General features: G+C 41.6%; 1 protein-coding gene across 1 annotated transcript in view; it reads right to left on the bottom strand.

Moving 5' to 3' along the window:
* LOC142403067 (amyloid-beta A4 precursor protein-binding family A member 1-like) overlaps window positions 1-14,960 on the bottom strand; it is a 38,088-nt gene extending 23,128 nt beyond the window's left edge. Inside the window, exons 1-4 of the mRNA XM_075489209.1 lie at window positions 14,859-14,960; window positions 13,849-13,947; window positions 10,255-10,294; window positions 6,296-6,441 (exon numbers count right to left, since the gene is read on the bottom strand). Of these exons, the coding sequence (XP_075345324.1) occupies window positions 6,296-6,441; window positions 10,255-10,294; window positions 13,849-13,947; window positions 14,859-14,960 (387 nt within the window). The remainder of the gene's footprint in view (window positions 1-6,295; window positions 6,442-10,254; window positions 10,295-13,848; window positions 13,948-14,858) is intronic.
* Between the last annotated feature and the right edge of the window lie 6,353 nt (window positions 14,961-21,313).

Below are 21,313 nucleotides of genomic sequence, written 5' to 3'. Positions count from 1 at the left end.
AAATGGCCTCAAGTTGCGCCAGGGGAGGTTTAGACTGGATATTAGGAAATTTTACTTCACTGAAAGGGTTATCAAGCATTGGAACAGGCTGCCCAGGGAAGTGGTTGAGTCACCATCCCTGGAGGTATTTAAAAGACATGTAGGTGTAGATGTGGTGCTTAGGGACATGGTTTAGTGGTGGACTTGGCAGTGTTAGGTTAACGGTTAGACTCGAGGATCTTAAGGGTCTTTTCCAACCTAAATGATTCTATGATTCTGTGTCAATCCGCATGTCGTCAGAGCTGAATTGAGGGGATGACCCTTTTTTTACCCCTCTATATTCATGGCCTGGCCAGCGATGTCTGTAGAGAGGTAGCCCGGGGCTTGATGCCGGCAGATTTGCAGCCCTCTCTGCTTAGCAAGGGGGCGGAGCAGGCGCCATGCTGGCGGTGCCAGGGCTGGGGCCTGTGTGGGCGTTCCCCGAGTCCGCCCTACCGCCCCCGGCCCTACTGCTCACAGTGCGGCGGTGGGGGAACTGATTCAAATCGGGGCAAGGTTTGCCCAGTCCCCTTCTGTCCCTGCTGAGGACTCAGGTGAGGAGACGGTTGGTTTGGCTACCTTCGGGGACAGTTGGGATTTTCTGCCCTTTTCTGAATCGCCCCTTTCAGCACCCGCCATTGTGGAGTCTGGAAACTGAAGGGAAATCCGCCGCTGGGGCGGGTGGGGGGTGTCCCACTAAGTGGCAGACCCCTCTTCTTCAGCTTTCTGTCGCCCCAGGATGCTGGGAGTTTATTTCTTTTTCTGTCCTCTCTATGTAACCAGATGTAACCAAAATGATTAGTTTGTTCTTTTGTAACTAAGTAACATAGAGATAGGAGTGGGGTAGACAATACTTTAATGTTGTGTTTGTACATTTATGGCTATGGATATGCTACTATGCCCAAAGACAATTGGACGAGGAGTAGTACGGACATGCTGCTATGTTCCCAGTACAGCCCCAGCCCATCTTGACAATGAGTCGAGGGTAGTTAGAATAATTGGTTTGTGTTAAGGGTGCCAAATCATTGTTGGGGACCATGCACCATGAAGAAGGGAAGCAAGTTACATAAGCAAGGTGATATTGCACATGTCCAGAAGAAGGGTCAACTAAAGGACACACCTGCACGACCACCAGAGACCCCCACGGAAGCCCCTCAGAGTTCAAGGATGCATGCGTAATGACCACGCAAATATGATAATTAGTTCTGGGAAATAGAATGAATATGCATGATCATTCTGGGAAATTTGATGCATATGTATGTGATCGGACAATATAAGTTTTGTGTGATGTAACCTGCTGTATGCACGCTAGGTGGAACGATCCCCCATGCATCCAGCACCGTAATAAAGAATGCCTGCTTCTTAATACTACATTGGTGTTAAGGAGTTTGATTCCCGATTTCGGTGACATCTATGCCCTTTTATCCAATCATCCTGGGCACGCCTTGGTTAGTCCGGCACGATCCGATGGTTCGTTGGGCACAGAGACGAATTTACCTTCCTGCCGTTGAGGCGGGGGCTGCTGGTGCTCTCCCCCCTCCCGTCACAGCCGGCGGGGTACAGCGGGCTCTGGCGGCTGTACTTGGCCAGGGTTCCAGGCAGGCACTAGTGCCTGCCGGGTGTCCCGTGCCGGCAGCGTCAACTCCCCCGAGCCATCTGCTGTCCTGTTGGGGGCGCTGCCGCCAGAATGTAGGGATTTTTTGGACGTCTTTGAGCAAAAGCAAGTAGCAACCTTACCCTCCGCCCCCCCATCAGGTGTATGATTGTTCTATTGCGCTGTTACCAGACGCTCCTCTCCCCTTGGGTCGTATCTATCCTCTGTCACGGCCAGAGGTGGTGGCCTTGAAGGCTTATAGTGACGATGGCTTAGCCCAGGGTTTTATTCAATACTCCACTTCACCCCTTGGTGCCCCAGTATTTTTTGTAAAGAAGAAGGATGGAGACTTGAGGCCATGTGTGGACTGCTGGGGATGGGGTGGAAATTGTAATGGATATACCTTTAAATTGTTGTAACCCATACCACCACCTGAAACACCATCCTGAGCCTTGAAAAGCATGGTCTGTGGCAGCACAGCACCCCAGAAAGAATTGAGTCAGACAATGGGACTCATTTTCCGAAACAACTTCATACACACCTGGGCCAAGGAAAATGGTATTGATTGAGTGTATCACATCCCCTATCACGCACCAGCCTCTGGGAAAACTGAATGATACAATGGGCTGTTAAAACCTATACTGAGAGCCATGGGTGCTGGGACATTCAAGCACTGGGATGCAAATTTAGCAGAAGCCATGGGGCTGGTTAACTCTAGGGGATCTGCTAACTGACCTGGCCCTGCGCAAATGAAACCCCTACCTACTGCAGAAGGAGATAAGGTCCCCGTACTGCACATAAGGAACTGGCTGGGAAAGGCAGCATGGTTTAGTCCTTTTGTTCAGGGACCCAAGTGCACTTGGTAGGTAATGCGGAAGGATGGGGAAGTCCAGTGTGTACCTCAAGGAGATTTAACCTTGGGGGAGGAAATAACCCATGATTTGAATTGTATGATACCATAGCTATATGGAGAAGGATGGAGACTTGAGGCCATGTGTGGACTACTGAGGACTGAATAATATTACCATCAAGAACTGGTAGCCCTTGCCCCTCATTCCTGAGCTGTTTTGCAACTGGAGTGTTTGCAGTGGGCATGCTGGTTTACTAAACTGGATCTGAGAGGGGCTTATAATCTTATTTGCGTTCATCGGGGCAATGAATGGAAAACTGCCTTTGTTTGCAAGTACGGCCATTTTGAGTACCACGTGATGCCTGTTGGCCTGTGTAGTGCCCCGCCACCTTTCAGTGCTTTGTGAATGATGTCTTCAGTGATTTGTCGGACAATTATGTCATTGCATATCTGGATGACTTTTTAGTTTACTTGACCACATGGGAGGAACACGTTGTTCATGTTTGGGAGGTTCTCTCCCACCTTTACTGCCATTGCCTTTATGACAAACTGGAGAAGCGTGCCTTCTTCCAACAGTATATGGATGTCTCGGGGTACTCGATGGGCCCTGATGCATGAGCATGGACATGAAAATCGACACTGTTCTTCATTGGCAGGCTCCCTCAATGGTGTGTGACGTGCAGCGCTTTTTAAGCTTTGCCAATTTTTATCAGTGTTTTATTCGGAATTTTGCTTAAAAGGTCGCTCTGCTCACAGCACTGACTTGTAAGCATGTCCCTTTTTAGTGGACACCTGAGGTGCAGGGGGCCTCTGATGACTTGAAGCAGGCATTTATGACAGCCCAGGTTTTGGACCACCCAGATACCAGTCATCCTTTTGTATGCGAGGTGGATGCTTCTGCCCATGCCATTGGGGTGGTACTTTGTCAGTGTGGTCCATCAGATGGACAGCTTCATCCGTGTGCCTATTTCTTCTGCCAGTTGACTGCTGCAGGGAGGAATTATGATATCTGGGAGAGTTGTTGGCCATCCATGAGGTGTTTGCTGAGTGGAGGCACCTTCTCATGGGTCCTGCTGAGCCTGCTTTGGTACTGACTGACTACTGAAATCAGGAATGTTTTACAAACCTGAAGTGCCTCTCTCCTCAGTTGACTTGCTGGGCAACTTTTCTCTCTGTTTCTGTTTAATATCACCTACAGACTGGGCAAACAGAATAGTAGGATAGATACCCTGTCATGTCAGGAAGCCCCAGCAGGAGCTGCTGAGGCAGATCCACCCCCCTGTAATTTTTTCTCTCTGCAAAATTTTGTTGCATCCATGCTGGCCCATGCCTTTTTAAGTTCTGTGCATCAGGCAATGGTTGGTGATTCTTTGGTCATGCAGTTTCAGGCAGGGGATACTTCACAGAATCTGCAGGAGAAGGATGGTTGTCTGTATCATGATGAGCGGCCGTATATCCTTGCTGGCCCACTGCACACACAGTTCCTTCAGCACTGTCATCACATGCTGACAGCAGGGCATGGTGGTCATCGGAAGACTCTGCATTGAGTCACGCAGATGTACTGGTGGCCTATTGTGCATGCAGATGTCATGAGCTATGTTCTTGCTTGCAATGTCAATGCCCAGGCCAAGAAACTGACACAGAGGCTGCAGGGTCTACTATATCCCTTACTAACTCCTGAGTGGCCATGGCGAATTATTTCAATGGATTTTATTGTGAACTTACCTGTGTCTCAGGGGCAGACAGAGGTGCTTGTGGTAGTGGACTTGTTTACGAAGGCTGCTATTTTTGTTCTACTAAAGAAGCTGCCCACAGCCCCTCAGACTGTGCGTTTGTTTTTGCAGCATGTGTTTTGCTGCCATGGCCTGTCGGTGATGGATCAAGGGGCCCAGTTCACTGCCCAGTTCTGGAGGTGGCTTATGGGCCTGCTGGAGGTTCAACTGTGTCTTTCCTACCTGTATCACTCACAGTCTAATGGTCAGACAGAGTGGGTGAACCAGATCCTGCAGCAGTATCTCCATTATTATATTGATTACCATCAGGATGACTGGGTCCCTGTGTTACCATTGGCAGGATTTGCCTATAACAGCAGTGTCCACTCTTCCACCCAGCAGACCCCTTTTTATGTGCAGTATGGTTTTCATCCCCATGACCACCCCACTACTCCGGAGGCTGTCCAGGGAGTTTCCCCTGTGAAAGGCAAGATGCTAACTGCAATACAACTTCCTTAGAAGTACGAACACTGACTGAGACTATGAGCTTTTACCTCAGGGTCAATGTGACCTGAAGACCCAACCTAAGCTGGCTCTCACCGGCTGAGAACACCCCATACCAACAACAAAACAATAGATTTACCTTTCAAAAAAACCCAGACATATAACCACAGCCAGGACCGCAATTCACCAGAATCCAGTATAAACCCCCCCCACACACACCTTCATGGGACATTGGTTTAGAACAACGAAGATTAACACACCACTGACACATACATCCACACCACCTGCATGGGACAAGCATGTACTGATCCTGCACGGGACAATTACATACTGATTATGCGAGCAATAGTAACTGATTAGCCCACCCCTTAACGTGAGTAATTTGATTGGTCTACAAAACTGTATTGTAACATATATAAACCCTGCTTTCCTCTGTATTGGGGTCCTCCATGCATTAGGCTGGGGCACCCCTGTGCGCATAGCTAAAATAAGAGAATAAATTCCCTTGGTAATTCTATGCTAAGCATTCTTGTCTCCCTCCTCAGCCGGCAAAGAACTGACTTTTACACCCCTGAGGACTCCCTTGAATGATCTCCCTTGAGCGGTTGTGGCATATACATGTGCTTCTTCAAGAGCAGCTGGAAAAAGCAAAGGCTGCTTACAAAGACTATGCAGATAGATGTTGGTGACCAGCACCAGACTTTGTGGTTGGGAACTATGTTTGGTTGTCTGGTGAACATGTTCATTGGGTGCGTTTTTTTTCTAATTTAGACTACCATTATCTTGGCCCATATAAAATCGTGGCCCAGGTTAGTCCGGTCGTGTTTTGTCTGCAGCTTTCACGTGCTCTCAAGATTCACCCTGTTGTTCACATCTCCTCGTTAAAACCCATTCACCCAGATCCCTTCTAGTGGCAACCTTGACCTCCGCCTCCAATTACAGTCCAGGGCCAGAGAGAATATCATGTCTGGGCTATTTTGGATTCCAGGATATCCTGGGGTACCCTGCAGTATTTGATTGATTGGGCAGGGTATGGCCCGGAGGACCATTCCTGGGAGCCTGTGTCAGAGGTGCATACCCCAGCTAAGGTTCAGGCTTTTCGTGTCCATTATCCTGCTAAGCCAGGTCCACTGGAGGGTGTGGGGGCACACCCTTGGTGAGGGGAGGGGATGGTGTCAGGTTTATGCTTGTATCTGTTCAAAGGAGATGATATTTTGTAAATAGTATGTCTACATCTGCCCTTGGTTTGTTATCAGGAGAGCTAATAAAACTGGCTAGCAGGCAGAGCTCAGCCTCTTTGAGCTATTACTTGCCTAGAGCCTTTGAATCATATGTCTTTGTCTCTCATTTTGGGCCTGCCCTGACAATTATAGATTTTTGGCTAACAGAATAGAGAAGAAGTTGTACTGTACAAATTAGAATTATCTGGAACCTTTTTTCCTTTCACTCTTGTTCCAAAAGCAGCATTAAATAAGTGGTTTATCTTGCAAAAAGAAAGATTAGTGACTTAATGTTTCTGAAACCACAGATAACCCAACATGAGAAGACTTAAGCATACAAGTTCACATCTGCAGCTTTAAAACACCAACTTGAGAAACAGCAAGAGTCATCCCTCACCTTGATTCTGCTGACAGCCTCTTGTGCCTGCATCATTCTCACATTCTTGGAGGGAGTTTTGTCAGAAAGGAGTTGAGTGGAGCCGAGGTAATTGGCAGCAAAAATTATTCCATCAATCAAGTCTTCAGGATCACAAGGTCCAGGAACTACAAATACAGGGGGGGAAAATCACATTAAACCATGGTTAAAAAAATAATACTCTGACTACTTGAGTCTGTACCTAAGAGCTGTAAATACTCCTCTGAACTACTTCACTTTAGCATGATGGCATGACAACCAATACTTTTAATCAAGGCATACAAAACACCGAGCATGTCTTCTCAACATCTCTCCAGCAGAAACTAATTGCTAATTCAATTTCTCACAATAGATCATTCTCCTATAAGGCAGGGTTCACTCTAGAGCAAAATAACCTCTTTAGTTTTGTTCTTACATAGAAACAAGAATACTTAAATTGTTCTCTCAGTACTTTGAACAGGTAGTGGAATCTCCTCAAGAGTGCTTTACAGTTATGATACACATACATACACCCCCCCCCCCATAATAGAGGAGATCAATATTATCAAAATCACAGTCATTCACAACAAGGGTATTATATTGGGGGGGGGGGGTGTTTAAACAAAAATATTTTGATGGTAAATATACAGAGCAAGGGCTCTTGCATTTGGAAAAAGCTACTGTCTTAGTCCTGCAAGATACTTAACGACTTCAGCTCTCATCAGCTTCTGTGTAAAGTTAAAAGTCAATGAGGTATTTATCACCTCACAAGTCAGTACAGAGAAACATGTATAATATACAGGTTTTCAGGTGTTTGGAGATTATATCTGCAGAAGACAGGGCTTTTCTCTATATATGTTAAAATTCTCATGATCTGAGAAAAAGGAAGGTTTATGCAAGAAGCTTCTTGTTTTGCTACAAGTAAGAAAAAAAAAATCTATGTTCAAGGCCAGTGAAAATGTACAGATAATCATCATTTGAGAGAATTTGAGAGAATTGGTAAAATTGTCTATATTTTATCAAGAAATATAAACTGGTTTTGCTCTCTATTTTGCTAGGAACAAAACCTGATCCTTTCAGAACAGAGTTTTTAGTCAACTCAAGAGTTAGCCTGAGATTTAAGAGGTGCTAAAGCCTGAAGTTGAACATAACACAAAAATGCCAATTTTCTTCTAATTCACCAAAGATGACATTAACAAGGACTGAGAACTTTACCCCCAAAAGAATATGTCATTCTTAAGTTAATTAAAAAATTAGTAGCTAGAGCTAAATCTTAATCACACTCATAATATACACAAAGATATGAGTACATACACAAACTTTATCATGAAGCTTTCCCAATTTATGGCTTCTTTATAGATGAAAGTTTATGACTACTGATTTTGAGGTACCTCGAGTGTGCTCAATCTGTTCAGATACTACCTAAATGGACACCCAAAAAAAGAAAGTAATTATGGTCACTAGTCACTTTCAAGAATGAAACCCAAAGGAATGGAATTTATATTGTTAGGGGTGCAGGCAAATGATTGGGCCACTGATTAGGCTGTGGCCCAAGGTTCAGCTAATTGAACAGGATGTGGAAAACTACTGGCCATGGCATGAGAAATTGCCGGACGTGACAGGTAACAGAGTGAGAAGCTGCCAAAAGTTACAGGCAGTGCCATGAGGGATGGCTGGATTGCACTGGTGATTAAGGGGGAGCTACGTGAGACTTCACAGACACCTGACAGGGAGCATTGGGGGCCTTTGGGGGAGTGGAACCTTGCAAGGCCAGCAGTGCCTGGGTAACTGTAGCATATAAAGCTGAGAGTGTCTAGGGACTGGTATCAGAAATACCAAATTTGGGTATGGATGTAGCAAAATGGACCAGTGGGGAAAAAGTAATTAGAGGTGGGTTGTTTATTTGGGAAGAGACCAGGGTGGAGAATGGGAGGGATCAAGGTAGATGAGGGGGGAAGTACAAGCATGGGAAAATGGAGAAAAGGGGGGATAGAAGAGGCCGGTCGCATGTAAGCAGGCTGCTAGTCAGTACACTTGTTTGACTGAGCCTTGTGCCTGATCACTGTAGTCTGTCCTGTCTTCTTATTAAATCCTTTTTCTTAATTCATTTTTCTGTGTGCTCTCACCCTCTATCCTATGTGAGCGCTGCAAGGTCTAAGTGCCAGCAACTGGAGAAGGGGCCACAAGTCACAGGGCCCATAGGTCTAGGTGCCAGCAACTGGAGGAATCAGGGTGTGTTTATATTTCCCTAATGAATTTTAATACTCTGTTTGTGTATGTGTGTGTGTGTAATTTGCTAGCAAACATCAACCTGGACTAGCTGGCAAGTAGGAGACCCGCATCTGGAAAGACTCAAGGTGTGGGTGAGGGGCCCCAAGTCCAGGCATGGATATTAGAAAAGGAGATACAAGGGTAACAAAAAGGAGGGCCAAGCAGTGGGAAAAAGTATAATAAAGTATGTAAATCATGTGATCTGTGGTGTTTGTGAGCCCCCATTGGGCAACCCTGTGCTTGATCAGTCACTGCAGTCTAAATCAGGACAATGAACAAAACCTGTTGTTCTGATCATATGACACATATCAAACCTGCTTCCATGATCAGGATGACTGGGGGGGTTGGGGTGCTTTCCCTGGCTATCAGGGGAACACCCAGATGGGATAGAGCAAGCATCCTGATATCACTACGTTGGTGCCTGTTCCAGGCCTGACAGCATCAGCATCTTACCAACCACTTCCAACCAACCACATAGCATCTAGAAGTGCTACATACTTGCATATTATTGCTCAAGCCCTGAAACTATACAGTATTTTAATTGCCGATATTTGTTACTCTATGCATAAAGGCCTTATCACCACTTCCATTACCAAACCCTTTATAGCATAGTTCTTGATCAAAACACAAAATCTTAAACATAGGGTGAAAGAGGTACAGATAAGATAGGAAGCATATTCAAAAGGAAAGAGGAACATGTTTTATTTTTATGAGATGTGAACACACTTGCAGAACAACAGTATTGTTCTTCACAAGCCCCCCTCCATACATTATGTTAGAGTATGAAATTATCTGTTGAATAAAAGTGTAATGCAGGTAAAAGTTTTTCTCAGACTATCAATTACCTGCATAAAAATAGTGTGTTCAATGCTTTAAGCAACTGCCCACTGGACCAATATCTCAAAGAATGCTAAGAGATTTTTTTATTTGTTGGGGGGCAGGGACACACTTTAAGATGGTCCGTGACAGAGAGAGGGCTGTCTACCAGAGACAGATCATTCATTGGTTTGAATTTCCAAACCTCAGCTAGTTTCAAAGCAATCTATGTAATTTACATCAGTTCATCTGGTCACAGGTTCTAAAATATACAACATATACTTTTAAAGACTAAACCAATGCCAAAATTTACAGTCTAAAGACAGTACACTGTAAAGCAATCAAGGAATTCGAAGACATTCCAAATTAAATATGACATCAGCTTTTTTTTTTTTGCCATTCTATAAAGCATAAGGGTTATTTAATCAGAGGATAAGTACCTGAAAATCAGTGCAAGTTTCCTCCTACTTGCCTGCCAATTAAATCTCAGTTTTGTGGAGATTTTAACTGTTTTGTCTAACCTCTATTCCTTATCAGACAACAAATTACTCTCTACACACACATTCACATACATTATTAATTCCATGGTGGGTTTTTTTTAATCAGTGATTTAAATGATATCGATAACAACCCAGTAGAAAGGTGGCAGGAGCCATCAATTAAATGTTACAAAATAAGAAAGAGATTTTGCTCAACTTCCAAAAAAGCCTACTAAGGTTTAATTCAAGTTCCAGGTTGGACACAGTTTAATCTAAATCAATTAATCCAACCTTAGCGAGTTTTATGTTCTGCACATAAAAATAAAGTTCTATACATTAAAAACATTGGAGTTCTTCATATAATGAAAAAAATTTAAGTTATGAAATATATCTTACCTTCAACATATGTTGGGAATGAAGCCAAGCTTTTTCTGGACTGTAATCAAGACAAATAGGATTTCAAACAGAACAAAGTATGCTTAAATACACATTAAAAATTCCTCCATAAAAATGAAATCACAGTAACAGTTATTAGCAAAAGATGGTGAGAGTTTATTAGGAAAATATTTACTTTTAAATTAAAAGTCTGACCAATTATTAGAGGGTTATTATCCCTAAATATGGTATATTCTATAAACATGTTCATCAAGCAGGCAACACACTACATTCTTTTGAATTAGCTCTTGGTGTTTGGCAACATGCTTCCTGACTACTAATTAGTGCTGTGCTCTCTTTAACAAACAGAAATACAGGAAAATACATAATCTCTCAAAGACATTTTCCAAATAAATACATATGGAGATATTTAAAATGGACCAATACCATTATTATTCATGACAAAAAGCATTGACCTGCTCTGTTAATTATGAACCAAATTTAATTACTTATTAAGATTGTTTTTGACAGGCTATGTAGCCACCTATATCCACTGGAGTAAATGCATTTAATAACAGTCCTACACGGATTATGTTTATGCTGCAACAAGGACAAAAGTACATATAAACTTGCATGATTTAGACAATGAAAACTGCAAGCAAGGCATTTATTCCTTGTTTGTTTAATCAAGTGAAGAATCAAGTAAAGTCTCACTTTCATGAAAGGTGGACTAATAGAAAAAAACCAAAACATCCGTCCTACATTTGTAGATACACAGACTAAAATAATACCTCATTTCCAATTGTAATTTTCTATGAAAGACTCTGTGGTAACAATATAAACATTTAGAAACGATAACTTCAGGGAGACTCACCATTTTGTTATATTCAACAATATATAGATATGGGAGAATTTTCTAAAGACAACTTTGTATAAAAAACCATGGTAATAGGTATACTAAAGCATATGCTGCTATTAAACCTTTTTGAAATAAAAGTTTTGGATAAGCCAAGCATTACAAGATTTTTACAAACCGGAACCTCATTCTACAATGCATTAAATTTGGAGCAACTCATATATATATATATATATATATATATATATCTCAAAACAATATCCATGTATGATCAGGATAAAGTCCAGCGTCTCAGAAGAGGTTCAGTTGCATTTACATATTCACATATATACCAAGTTGTTTTCCTTTATGATAGGCAGTTTAACAGGTTCTGTACACTTGTGACAAATCAATCGCTTGGGAAGTGCACACTTATGTGACAGGTAAATGACTAATCCAGTGAGTCTTTTCCATTTATTGTTACAAGGACGCGAGGAATAAGTAATATTTTTCATCCTACTATGCTGTCCTCACTGTAAAATAATTGGTGGCAGAAAAACAAACAGAGCCTAGAGAACCTTAAAATACTTGGCCTTTCCTCATGAGAGAGAGTTGCTGAGTTGTCCAGCAAAACCATGAAAGCTCTTGTGGTGGATTTGGCAGCGTTAGGTTTATGGTTGGACTCGATGATCTTAAAGGTCTTTTCCAACCTAAATGATTCTATGATTCTATGATTCTTCTCAGAGACAATATCAGCAGAGAGAAATTTGTGACTAAGTAATGACCGCCTGCTGTCAAAATGCTTAAGGGAAATCAAGTGCTGAGAGGACACAAGTATTTATTTTCAAATCAGGAGTGGCTGTTCTTTGGCTATTCAATCTGTTGTGATGACTTTATTTTTATTGCACCACCTATACCCACTTCAATAATTGCATGCAATTGCTGCTACTGTGATGCTAGCAGAGATTCAATTAGCTGGATTCTGACAGGCCTAGAGAACAAAACTGTACACTTCCAAAAAATCAGAGGCAGCTTATCCACATAAGTATCCTTTTCAAAGCATACATATAATTTTTTTTAAAAGACTCAAGGCCTAACCAAATTTTATGTATAAAATTACAGGTTTGACAGTAATCTGATTAGCCAATATAACTTCATTTCAGGATAAAGCTGTGTAAACTAACATCAAATTAATGTTTTTATTACAAGGGCTCTACACAGACAATTTTTTTCATTCATTATCCATGTCAAGAAACACTGATAAAACTAAAGTAATAACAAGGTATCAGATAACATTATTAAAAAAGGGGAATAAATTTTTAATTATATATCCATGAGTAATTAAAAAATAGGTCATTAATGTTGAATTACTGGTTTTGTCCATCAACTGAGCACTGTAAAATTTACATTTTAAATAAAGGTTTTGTTAAGACCTAAAAGTGTTTCCCAAAAATGATGAGGCTTTGTCATTATTATTTTTGTAAGGGAGGTACTAAACCATGCAGTGTTGCTTATTTGCGTGGAAAGAAACCCAGCACCCCACAACACATCTGACTGAAATTACTCTGAAAGTTTATTACATTTAACACTGTATGTGATCACATATTGAAAACTAAAATGGGTAGCATCTTGTTCATTTTTTCCTTTGAGTAAGATTAATATCTAACAACTGTCAGCCTTTAGAGTTGTCACAAAGCAACTACATCTGTAAACTGCATAAAGCCAGAGGCTTTAGCAAGCTAAAGAATATTGTAGATGAAATCATAATGACACAAGCCAATACTGTTGAAGGCTTTGGTGCAGGATAAATTAGGGACAAAATTCCTAAGTCTTCTGAAAGCTTCCATCCCCTTCTAAATACAAGCATAGATTTAAATTAATATATATACACAGGCTACAAGCTTTTTTCCTCCCTAGATGATAAAGAAGAAAACAAAAAAAAAAAGAATAGACTAAGTCTTGTTTAAATTTCAACCAATATTTCTGGTCTACAGTAGATTGGTTTATTCATTTGTAGAAGATACCATGCTGTTAGCTGATAGCTAAGCACAAGTTATCTATCAGCAGCTGTGTCTATTTGCTTACAGGTCTCTGTTAACAAATCTAACATTGAAGTCTGAAAAAAAATTGTCATATCAATGAGATAAGAAGCATTTCTCATCTCATCTGAGTTCAACTACTGCAGTGTGGAAATCTGCCAGGTACAGGCCTTGACAAAAAAAATGAAGTGTATAGCTTGCTTTCAAGGAGACCAGAGTCAGGACTCCTAGATTGTAGTTCCAGTTCCGCCTGTGAATCATTGGCAGGCTATTGAGAAATCACTTACTTGTTCCTATGGGTCAGTTTGCCCATCAATAAGATAGTAGGCAGCATTAAATTACTACATTGGAAGGGCCTATTCACCTGGCTGAGAAATGTTATTTTCTTTATGGCAAGATATTCTGCAGAGATAAGGAAGAGGGCTAGCTCCTCTTGCCCTGAATACAGAGGTGATGTTGGCAGCTGTTCCTCAATAAATCAATACTCCTTAGCCTGTTAAACAAGTGTTGTTGTGGCCAAACACAGAGTAAGGAATGCCATCACAAATGGTCTTAGATACAGTATGTTATGCATTCAGTCAGACAGGGAGGCAAGCACAAAGGAAAAATGTCAAATCAGTTTTCTCTTTTTGTTGCTGTTTTGGTACAAGAGAGGAGATTACACATGTACAAAGAGGTAAAGAAAAGAGAAAGGCATAAGCAATACAGACAAGATGGTGGCTTTTAAAAAGATTGCACTACCTCTTTATTAGTGGAGGTCTCTGCTGTACTGCAGACATCCTGATGATGTTGCCTACTCGGTTCAGCACCCCAGGGTGAAGAGGAATCAGTAGATAGAGACTAGACATGGTAAGAAAATAAAATTACATAATTTGAGTGACCGATGTAGAAATATCTCTGGTTTGGCAGTGGGAATAAGAAATGAAGAAAACACCAAAACATGACAAACACTTTCTGAAGTGTTATAGCCCTTCCTTTTCATTGTAATGATCACACCCAGTCTATTGGGATGTTGAGACTTATCTAAACAGCTAAATTGTCACAGAAAACTTTTTTTCTTTGTCAATAATCTATTAAATTAAGCACGTTGAAAAATTAATAGCTGCCCTCAGTGGTAGACAACTGTGGTGGGTAGACCTCGGCCAGCTGCCACACACCCGCCCAGCCGCTCTCTCACTCCCCTTTCTCAACAGGACAGGGGGAGAAAATAAGATGGAAAAGCTCATGGGTTGAGATAAAGACAGGAAGATCACTTATCAGTTATTGTCACGGGCAAAACAGACTTGACTTGAGGAAAATTCCTTTAATTTTTGCCAATTTTTGCCACCCCTTTTTCCCAGACTCAACTTCACTCCTTCATTCCTGACTCCTCTATTTCCCCACACCCTGAGCAATGCAGGGGGGATGGGAAACAGGGGATTTAGGTCAGTCCATAAAAGTTCCTCTCTGCCGCTCCTTCCTCCTCACACTTTTCCCCTGCTCCAGCATAGGTCCTCTCCACAAGCTGCAGTTCCTGTCAGGAAAAATCTGCTCTAGCGTGGGTTTTCCACAGGCCTCAGTTCCTTCAGGAAATATCCACCTGCTCCAGTGTGGGGTCCTCCACAGGCCCCAGTGTGGATATCTGCTCCAGCATGGTCTCTTCCACAGGCTGCAGGGGAATATCTGCTCTGGTGCCTGGAGGACCTCTTCCTGCTCCTTCTTCTCTGACCTTGGTATTCATACTACTGTTTCTCACTTTTTTTTCCCCTCACTCCTCTGCTCATCATCTGGCATTTTTGTCCTTTCTTAAATGTTTTCACAGAGGCACCACCAACTTTGCTGACTGGCTCAGCTTCAGCCTGCTGTGGGTCCATCAACAAGCTTGCTGGAACCAGCTGTGTCCGGCACAGGGCAGCCCCATACCTCTTCCCACAGAGACCACCCCTGCAGCCCCCCCGCTACCAAAACCTTAACTAAATCTTAATGGAGAAAACATCTTTCAGACTATTTCCCCCACTCATTCACTATCATAAAGAATGTTCTTCTCTGTTCTAACTATAAAACTTCCATCAGATATCATATACTTGGGAAAGTCATATTAGAAAAATAAAGTGAACAGCACAGAAAACCAGTATCACGAATTTTCTATCTCTATGCGATCCACCAGCAAATACCTTGGTACGCTGCTATGAGAAATGCTATCATACTAATAGGAGACTCCTATGGAATGCTGCTAATATTAAAGAGCTATAGCTAGGTATCTAAAGTCAAGAGTAGTAAGTACTTTAGTGCAAATATGATACAAAAATACAGCATGTAAAAGAGTGCAAAGCTTTGACCCAGCAAGTATTTCAAAACCAGATCTTTAGGAGATGTGGCAGTGCAGATGTCACAAGGTGAACCCTCAGAGGCAGCTTTAGTATTCAGTTATGAGCACTGGGGGTTTTTTTAGCTCAGCAGCCCTGAAATTCTACAAAGTCTCCTTCAACATAGGAATCTTGGTCCTTGCTTTGCCAGATCAGTACAGTTTTTCACTAATAGTAAAACAGTCAAATACTATCCTTCTAGCTTCATAAGCAATTATTACATCCCTTCTCTAAGCCAGCTAGTGTTATAACACTGTAATATGACTATATTTCTGCTTTGAGATGGCAGCAGCAATAACCCAGAAGCAAATTCTTGGCTGCATTCCCACCCCAGCTTAAATCTTGAACTCTATCAAATATTATGCTATGAAATCTAATTTCTGCTGCTTTTTCTTCACAAACACACAACAACAAAAAATCCACCCCCCTCCTCCTTTTCCTCATTTCTTGAAAAGGCGTATCTAGTATGTTTACTAAAAAGAAATTCCAGAATCACATTCAACTAAAAGAGGCTACCAAAGAGTTAGAAAGCAATTCTTTATACAGATGCATCTTAGGTAAACAGTAGCCCTTGCTTCTATTTTTTTTTTTTTTATTCACAACTGTGGAGCAAAAAAAAGGCATACAGAAAAGGTGATTTTGTGAAATGGCACCTAGAATATGGGAATATACTTGCACTATGAAAATGATGAATCATCTATCACCCATAAGATCCCTGGCACTCTCACAAGTACTTTGAGAGAGTTATATACTTCCCAATTTACCATGTGACATAAAATGTTACAGTTCTGTGCTGACTCAACTGCACAAGTAGCATTTCTTATTCCCTTGGGAAACCATTCCCATTAGATTCTATTCTATTCCCATTAGATACATAATACCGTTTATATTACGGTTAAACATAAAAGGTGTGAAATACTGTCAACCTAACAATGACATCATATACAGATATTGGAAGACTGAGCATTAAGCACCAAGCAAAGACAAAAAAAAAAAGCATATGGTGCTTCAACACCAAACGTATCCACAAAGAATTATCTGAAAAGACTGAAAGCTCTCATATTCATATGCCAAAATAATAATAAAAAAAGCTTTTACATAAACTAATCTAATTGCTGACATATAGAAATTCAGCACTGCTTAAAATGTGTTAATGGTTGTTCCAGTAGCATCACAAATATCCTAAGCTAGACTTGTCTACAGAATATTATTCTTATTGACCTATCAGAAAGATCATACAGCTGCCTTCTAGGAACTGTCTTTCCATGTTTGCTACAAAAGTTTCTGAAAGAACTACTGCAGCCTGACCAACCCCCACCCTCCCCAAATCCAAACACCATACAACCTACAGTGTGCTACAAGACATGGAATTAGAGTTACTCCCAAAAATGCTTGCATGTCCAAGTTTTGCCTTTGAAGAATAATTGCCTGTTTGTCTTCCTCGACAAAATGAAAGCACAGAGGTACAATATAAAACATACACTACAACTTGCAAGTAGCTTTTATACCAATAGCAAGAAATATTTGATAAATCATGGAGGACAGACAATTTATGCAGCTACTTGAAAACACTATAAACTAATGACTAAAGCAAATGTCCAATACTGGTCATTTATACTAACTTTATAATAACTCTTTAAGAGTTAACAAAACTGCTTTAGAAGCCTAACTAAAACTTTGTCAAGATACAAAAAATAAATGAATGTCAGTCTTCCTATTATTACCATAGAAAACTTTGCTACTGACTTGTAAAGTGCTTTTTTCCAGGAGTCTTAATAATAATAAGCACCTGCAATCTTTTTTTCCCCTCCTCCTCACCTATATTTCTCTTTTATACCAGTGTCCTGGTTTCAGCTGGGATAGAGTTAATTTTCTTCCTAGTAGCTGGTATAGTGCTGTGATTTGGATTTAGTATGAGAATAATGTTGATAACACACTGATGTTTTAGTTGTTGCTAAGTAATGTTTACACTGGTCAAGGACTTTTCAGCTTCCCCTGCTCTGCCAGGTGCACGAGAAGCTGGGAGGGGGCACAGCCAAGATAGTTGATCCAAACTGGCCAAAGGGCTATTCCATACCATATGATATCATGCTCAGTATATAAACTGGGGGGAGTTGGCCGGGGAAGAGGATCGCTGCTCGGGGACTGGCTGGGCATCGGTCGGCGGGTCGTGAGCAATTGCATTGTGCATCACTTGTTTTGTACATTCTTTTATAATTATTATTATAATTTTCTTTTCGTCTGCTGTCCTATTAAATTGTCTTTATCTCAGCCCATGGGTTTTATTTTCTTTTTTTTCCCGATTCTCTCCCCCATCCCACTGGAGTGGGGGGGAGGGTGAGTGAGCAGCTGTGTGGTGCTTAGTTGCTGACTGGATTTAAACGACAGTCCTTTGTGGTGCCCAACGTGGGGCTCGAAAGGTTGAGATAACAACAGATCTGACCAGAGCGTGTTAAAACAAACTTGTTATAAACAGTCATCAACTTGCTATAAACCCAAATCGGCCAGGAATTTTGGAAGTGATCATGGACTGGCCAGAAGGCAAAGATTTCGGAATATCGCCAGAGGAAGAGGTGATGTGTGCTGAGGAGGCCCCATTGTACAATAAACTACCAGAAAATGAGAAGCAATATGCCCTGTTCACTGATGGGTCCTGTGGTATTGTAGGAAAGCATCGGAGGTGGAAAGCTGCTGTATGGAGTCCTACACAACAAGTTGCAGAAACTGCTGAAAGAGATGCTGAATCAATCCAATTTGCAGAAGTAAAGGCCATCCAGCTGGCTTTAGATATTGCTGAATGAGAAAAGTGGCCAGTGCTCTATCTCTATACTGACTCATGGATGGTGGCAAATGCCCTGTGGGGGTGGTTACAGCAATGGAAGCAGAACAATTGGCAGCACAGAGGCAGACCCATCTGGGCTGCAGCATTCTGGCAATATATTGCTGCCTGGGTAGAGAACCTGGCTGTAAAAGTATGTCACGTAGATGCTCATGTACCCAAGAGTCAGATTAAAACAACAGTCAAATTAAAACAACACCTTCTCCCCACCCCTTTTTCCCAGACTCAACTTCACTCCTTCATTCCTGACTCCTCTATTTCCCCACACCCTGAGCAACGCAGGGGGGATGGGAAACGGGGGATTTAGGTCAGTCCATAACAGTTCCTCTCCAGCGCTCCTTCCTCCTCACGCTTTTCCCCTGCTCCAGCATGGGGTCTTCCATGGGCTGCAGTGTGGATATCTGCTCTGGAGTGGTCTCCTTTATGGGCTGCAGGGAAATATCTGCTTCACCATGATGTCTTCTAAAACTTCCACAGGATTCACGGGAATCAGTGCCTAGAGCACCTCCTCCCCCTCCTTCTTCTCTGACCTTCGTGTTTCTCTACACTTTTTTCTCACTCCTCACTCTGCTGTGCAACGTTTTGCCCTTTCTTAAATATGTTTTCACAAAGGCACCATCAGCTTCATTGATTGGCTCAGCTTTGGCCTACGGTGGATCTGTTGCCAAGCCAGCTGAATCCAGCTGTGACCATCACGGGGCAGCCTCTGGCCTCTTCTCACAGAGGTGTTAGGGAATTTTTATGGTAACCCATAAAGCAAATTAAACATGTTTGTGCTTAAATATATATAAAAAAAATATTAATGAACAATGCACTGGACAGAGTCCTAACACCATAAGCAGTTCTACAAGGAGTCTGCAAAGATGCGTCATGAGCTGATTCCATATATACACTTGCACCAGCACCAATCCCGTGAGCAGTTGCATGGGGCACCTCAGCCTGGCTTTGGGTCCATCCCCCAGCACCAGCTCTGCTGCCTAAAGGTAGCCCTTGAGTGATCCCTTGCATTCCAGGATGGCTACAAGACAATGCTGAGGCTGTTTCTTATCTCATCACCAAGGGAAACTTCACTCCCTTGCAAGGAGTCCTTCTATCTCTGGCATTCCTGCTTCCAGCCAGTTTAACCCCTTCTGCAGTTGGGCCTTCTTGCCCTCCATGCCAGATCATTCCTTGGTCACAAATTACCACTGCTGAGCAGTTACAATTTGAATTTCCCCTTCAGAGCCTGCCCCCCCACCTTGCCACACAAACCCAATACAGGGAAAAAGTAAAAATTCAACTGCATGAAGACTATACCTCGACTCAAATAAACTATCAAATGCCACAATATTTACTACAGTCAAAGCTAAGACAAAATCCAAAAAACACATGACCAAATTTTGAAGTCATATAACGCAAGATCAATTTCAAAATACTAGCAGACAAGAGACGGACACCATTACTGACCAGTACAGCTCTGAAAAATTAAAAAGATACAAAATATTGAAAATATTGTTATAGACCATTTGAAGGCCTCAACATTTTCCTTTTCCAAAATGGAAGTTTCCAAAGTAAAACAGTTTCAGTTGTTAAATCCTAAACATGTTAAAAAAAAAACCACCACAAAAACAAAACAAAAAAAACCCCAAACCCCACACATCCTACACTCAGAAAAGTTACATCTTTCAAAAAAACATCCATTTCTGGTTGTCCCTTCCCTAATCATTCCAATTTAATTTCACTTTTTAATTTTGCAAAGAAAAAAATGTTTCCCATTTGTTTAAAAAATTCATTCCTAATGGTGTATGGAGGTTTACTTATGAAACTGTGGAACTGAGTAACACTTAAGTTACTGGGGTTTAAGTGACCTTCAGTGGAAAATAAGCTTTTAAATCACATACATTCATTTAACTACTTAACAAACATTTGGTCTTTAATACGACCACTGCCTTTGTAGCTGGAAGTCAAGTGAAAAATGAAATTTTCTTCTCTCAGTAACATTACCATCAAGCCGATACAAGGTCTTTCTGATTATACTTTTCAGGCTTTCACAAAAAGGACAGAAAAAAGCTTAATCTCAAAAATCAAAAAAACCACACACCACGCTACATAAGATGCCATAAAAGGGAGAGAAGATAAGCAAGAGCGGTCATTTGGATGTAAGGGCCATAGAGGCCTTATGAAACAAGACACTTTTTGTATAAACAACACGTCTTGCTAACGACTATGCCCTTGAAGAAAAACTAAGAGACTGATAAAAGAGACTGATAAAAAGGGATAAATTATGCAGGCCTTGTTAATCACCAACCTTCGAAGAAGAAACTAAGATGAGGAACTTCAAGGACTGAATAAAGGAAACACCTTGTTATAAGGGAGATTGCTGGGCTGGGAGGATACGGCACTACATGAAGTCAACAAGATTTACAGAAACTAGGGGAAAGGTAAAGACGGCAGGGGGAGATCACGACCACCGACTCAATTAAGGACCAAAGAAAGCTACCCCCCCACTTCCTGCAAGCATGCGCAGAATATTAAAGTAGCACTGTAGCTTTAAGTTGAAATAAGAGAAATGCAGACGAATAGAAAACTGCCTTGTGTAATTACTTATGCATATGTATAACTAGACCATATAAATATTGTACCTGCATGACCGAACTTTGTGCTAGCTTTGTGGAATGACCAGCTAGCACCCATCTCTGCGCAGACATGAAATAAAATACCTCTGCCCTGTGTGTATATTGGCGTCTCGCACACCGGGTAAACAACCTCACACTTGTGGGATAACAATTTGACTGTAAATAAAGACACAACACCCCTCTGAAAGATGTCATATTCTCACATTAATTACCCAGAACAACAGCTTTTTTCCAATAATCAGACACTTAAAAGAAAGCACTCTCTAAGCACTATTAGCTCTGCACTCAAGCCTTGATGTATGAATCTGACTCCAAAACAGATAAATCAGGCATGAAGTACTAAACTAGCCTTTCACTGAAGGTTAAACTAACTTCCTGGCTATGAAGAAAAAAAATATTAAACATCT

The sequence above is a fragment of the Mycteria americana genome (assembly GCF_035582795.1).
Source record: "Mycteria americana isolate JAX WOST 10 ecotype Jacksonville Zoo and Gardens chromosome W unlocalized genomic scaffold, USCA_MyAme_1.0 Scaffold_33, whole genome shotgun sequence".
NCBI classification, from domain to species: domain Eukaryota; kingdom Metazoa; phylum Chordata; class Aves; order Ciconiiformes; family Ciconiidae; genus Mycteria; species Mycteria americana.
Note: the sequence above shows the minus strand (reverse complement) of the source record. Positions and strands in the feature narration are given on the sequence as shown.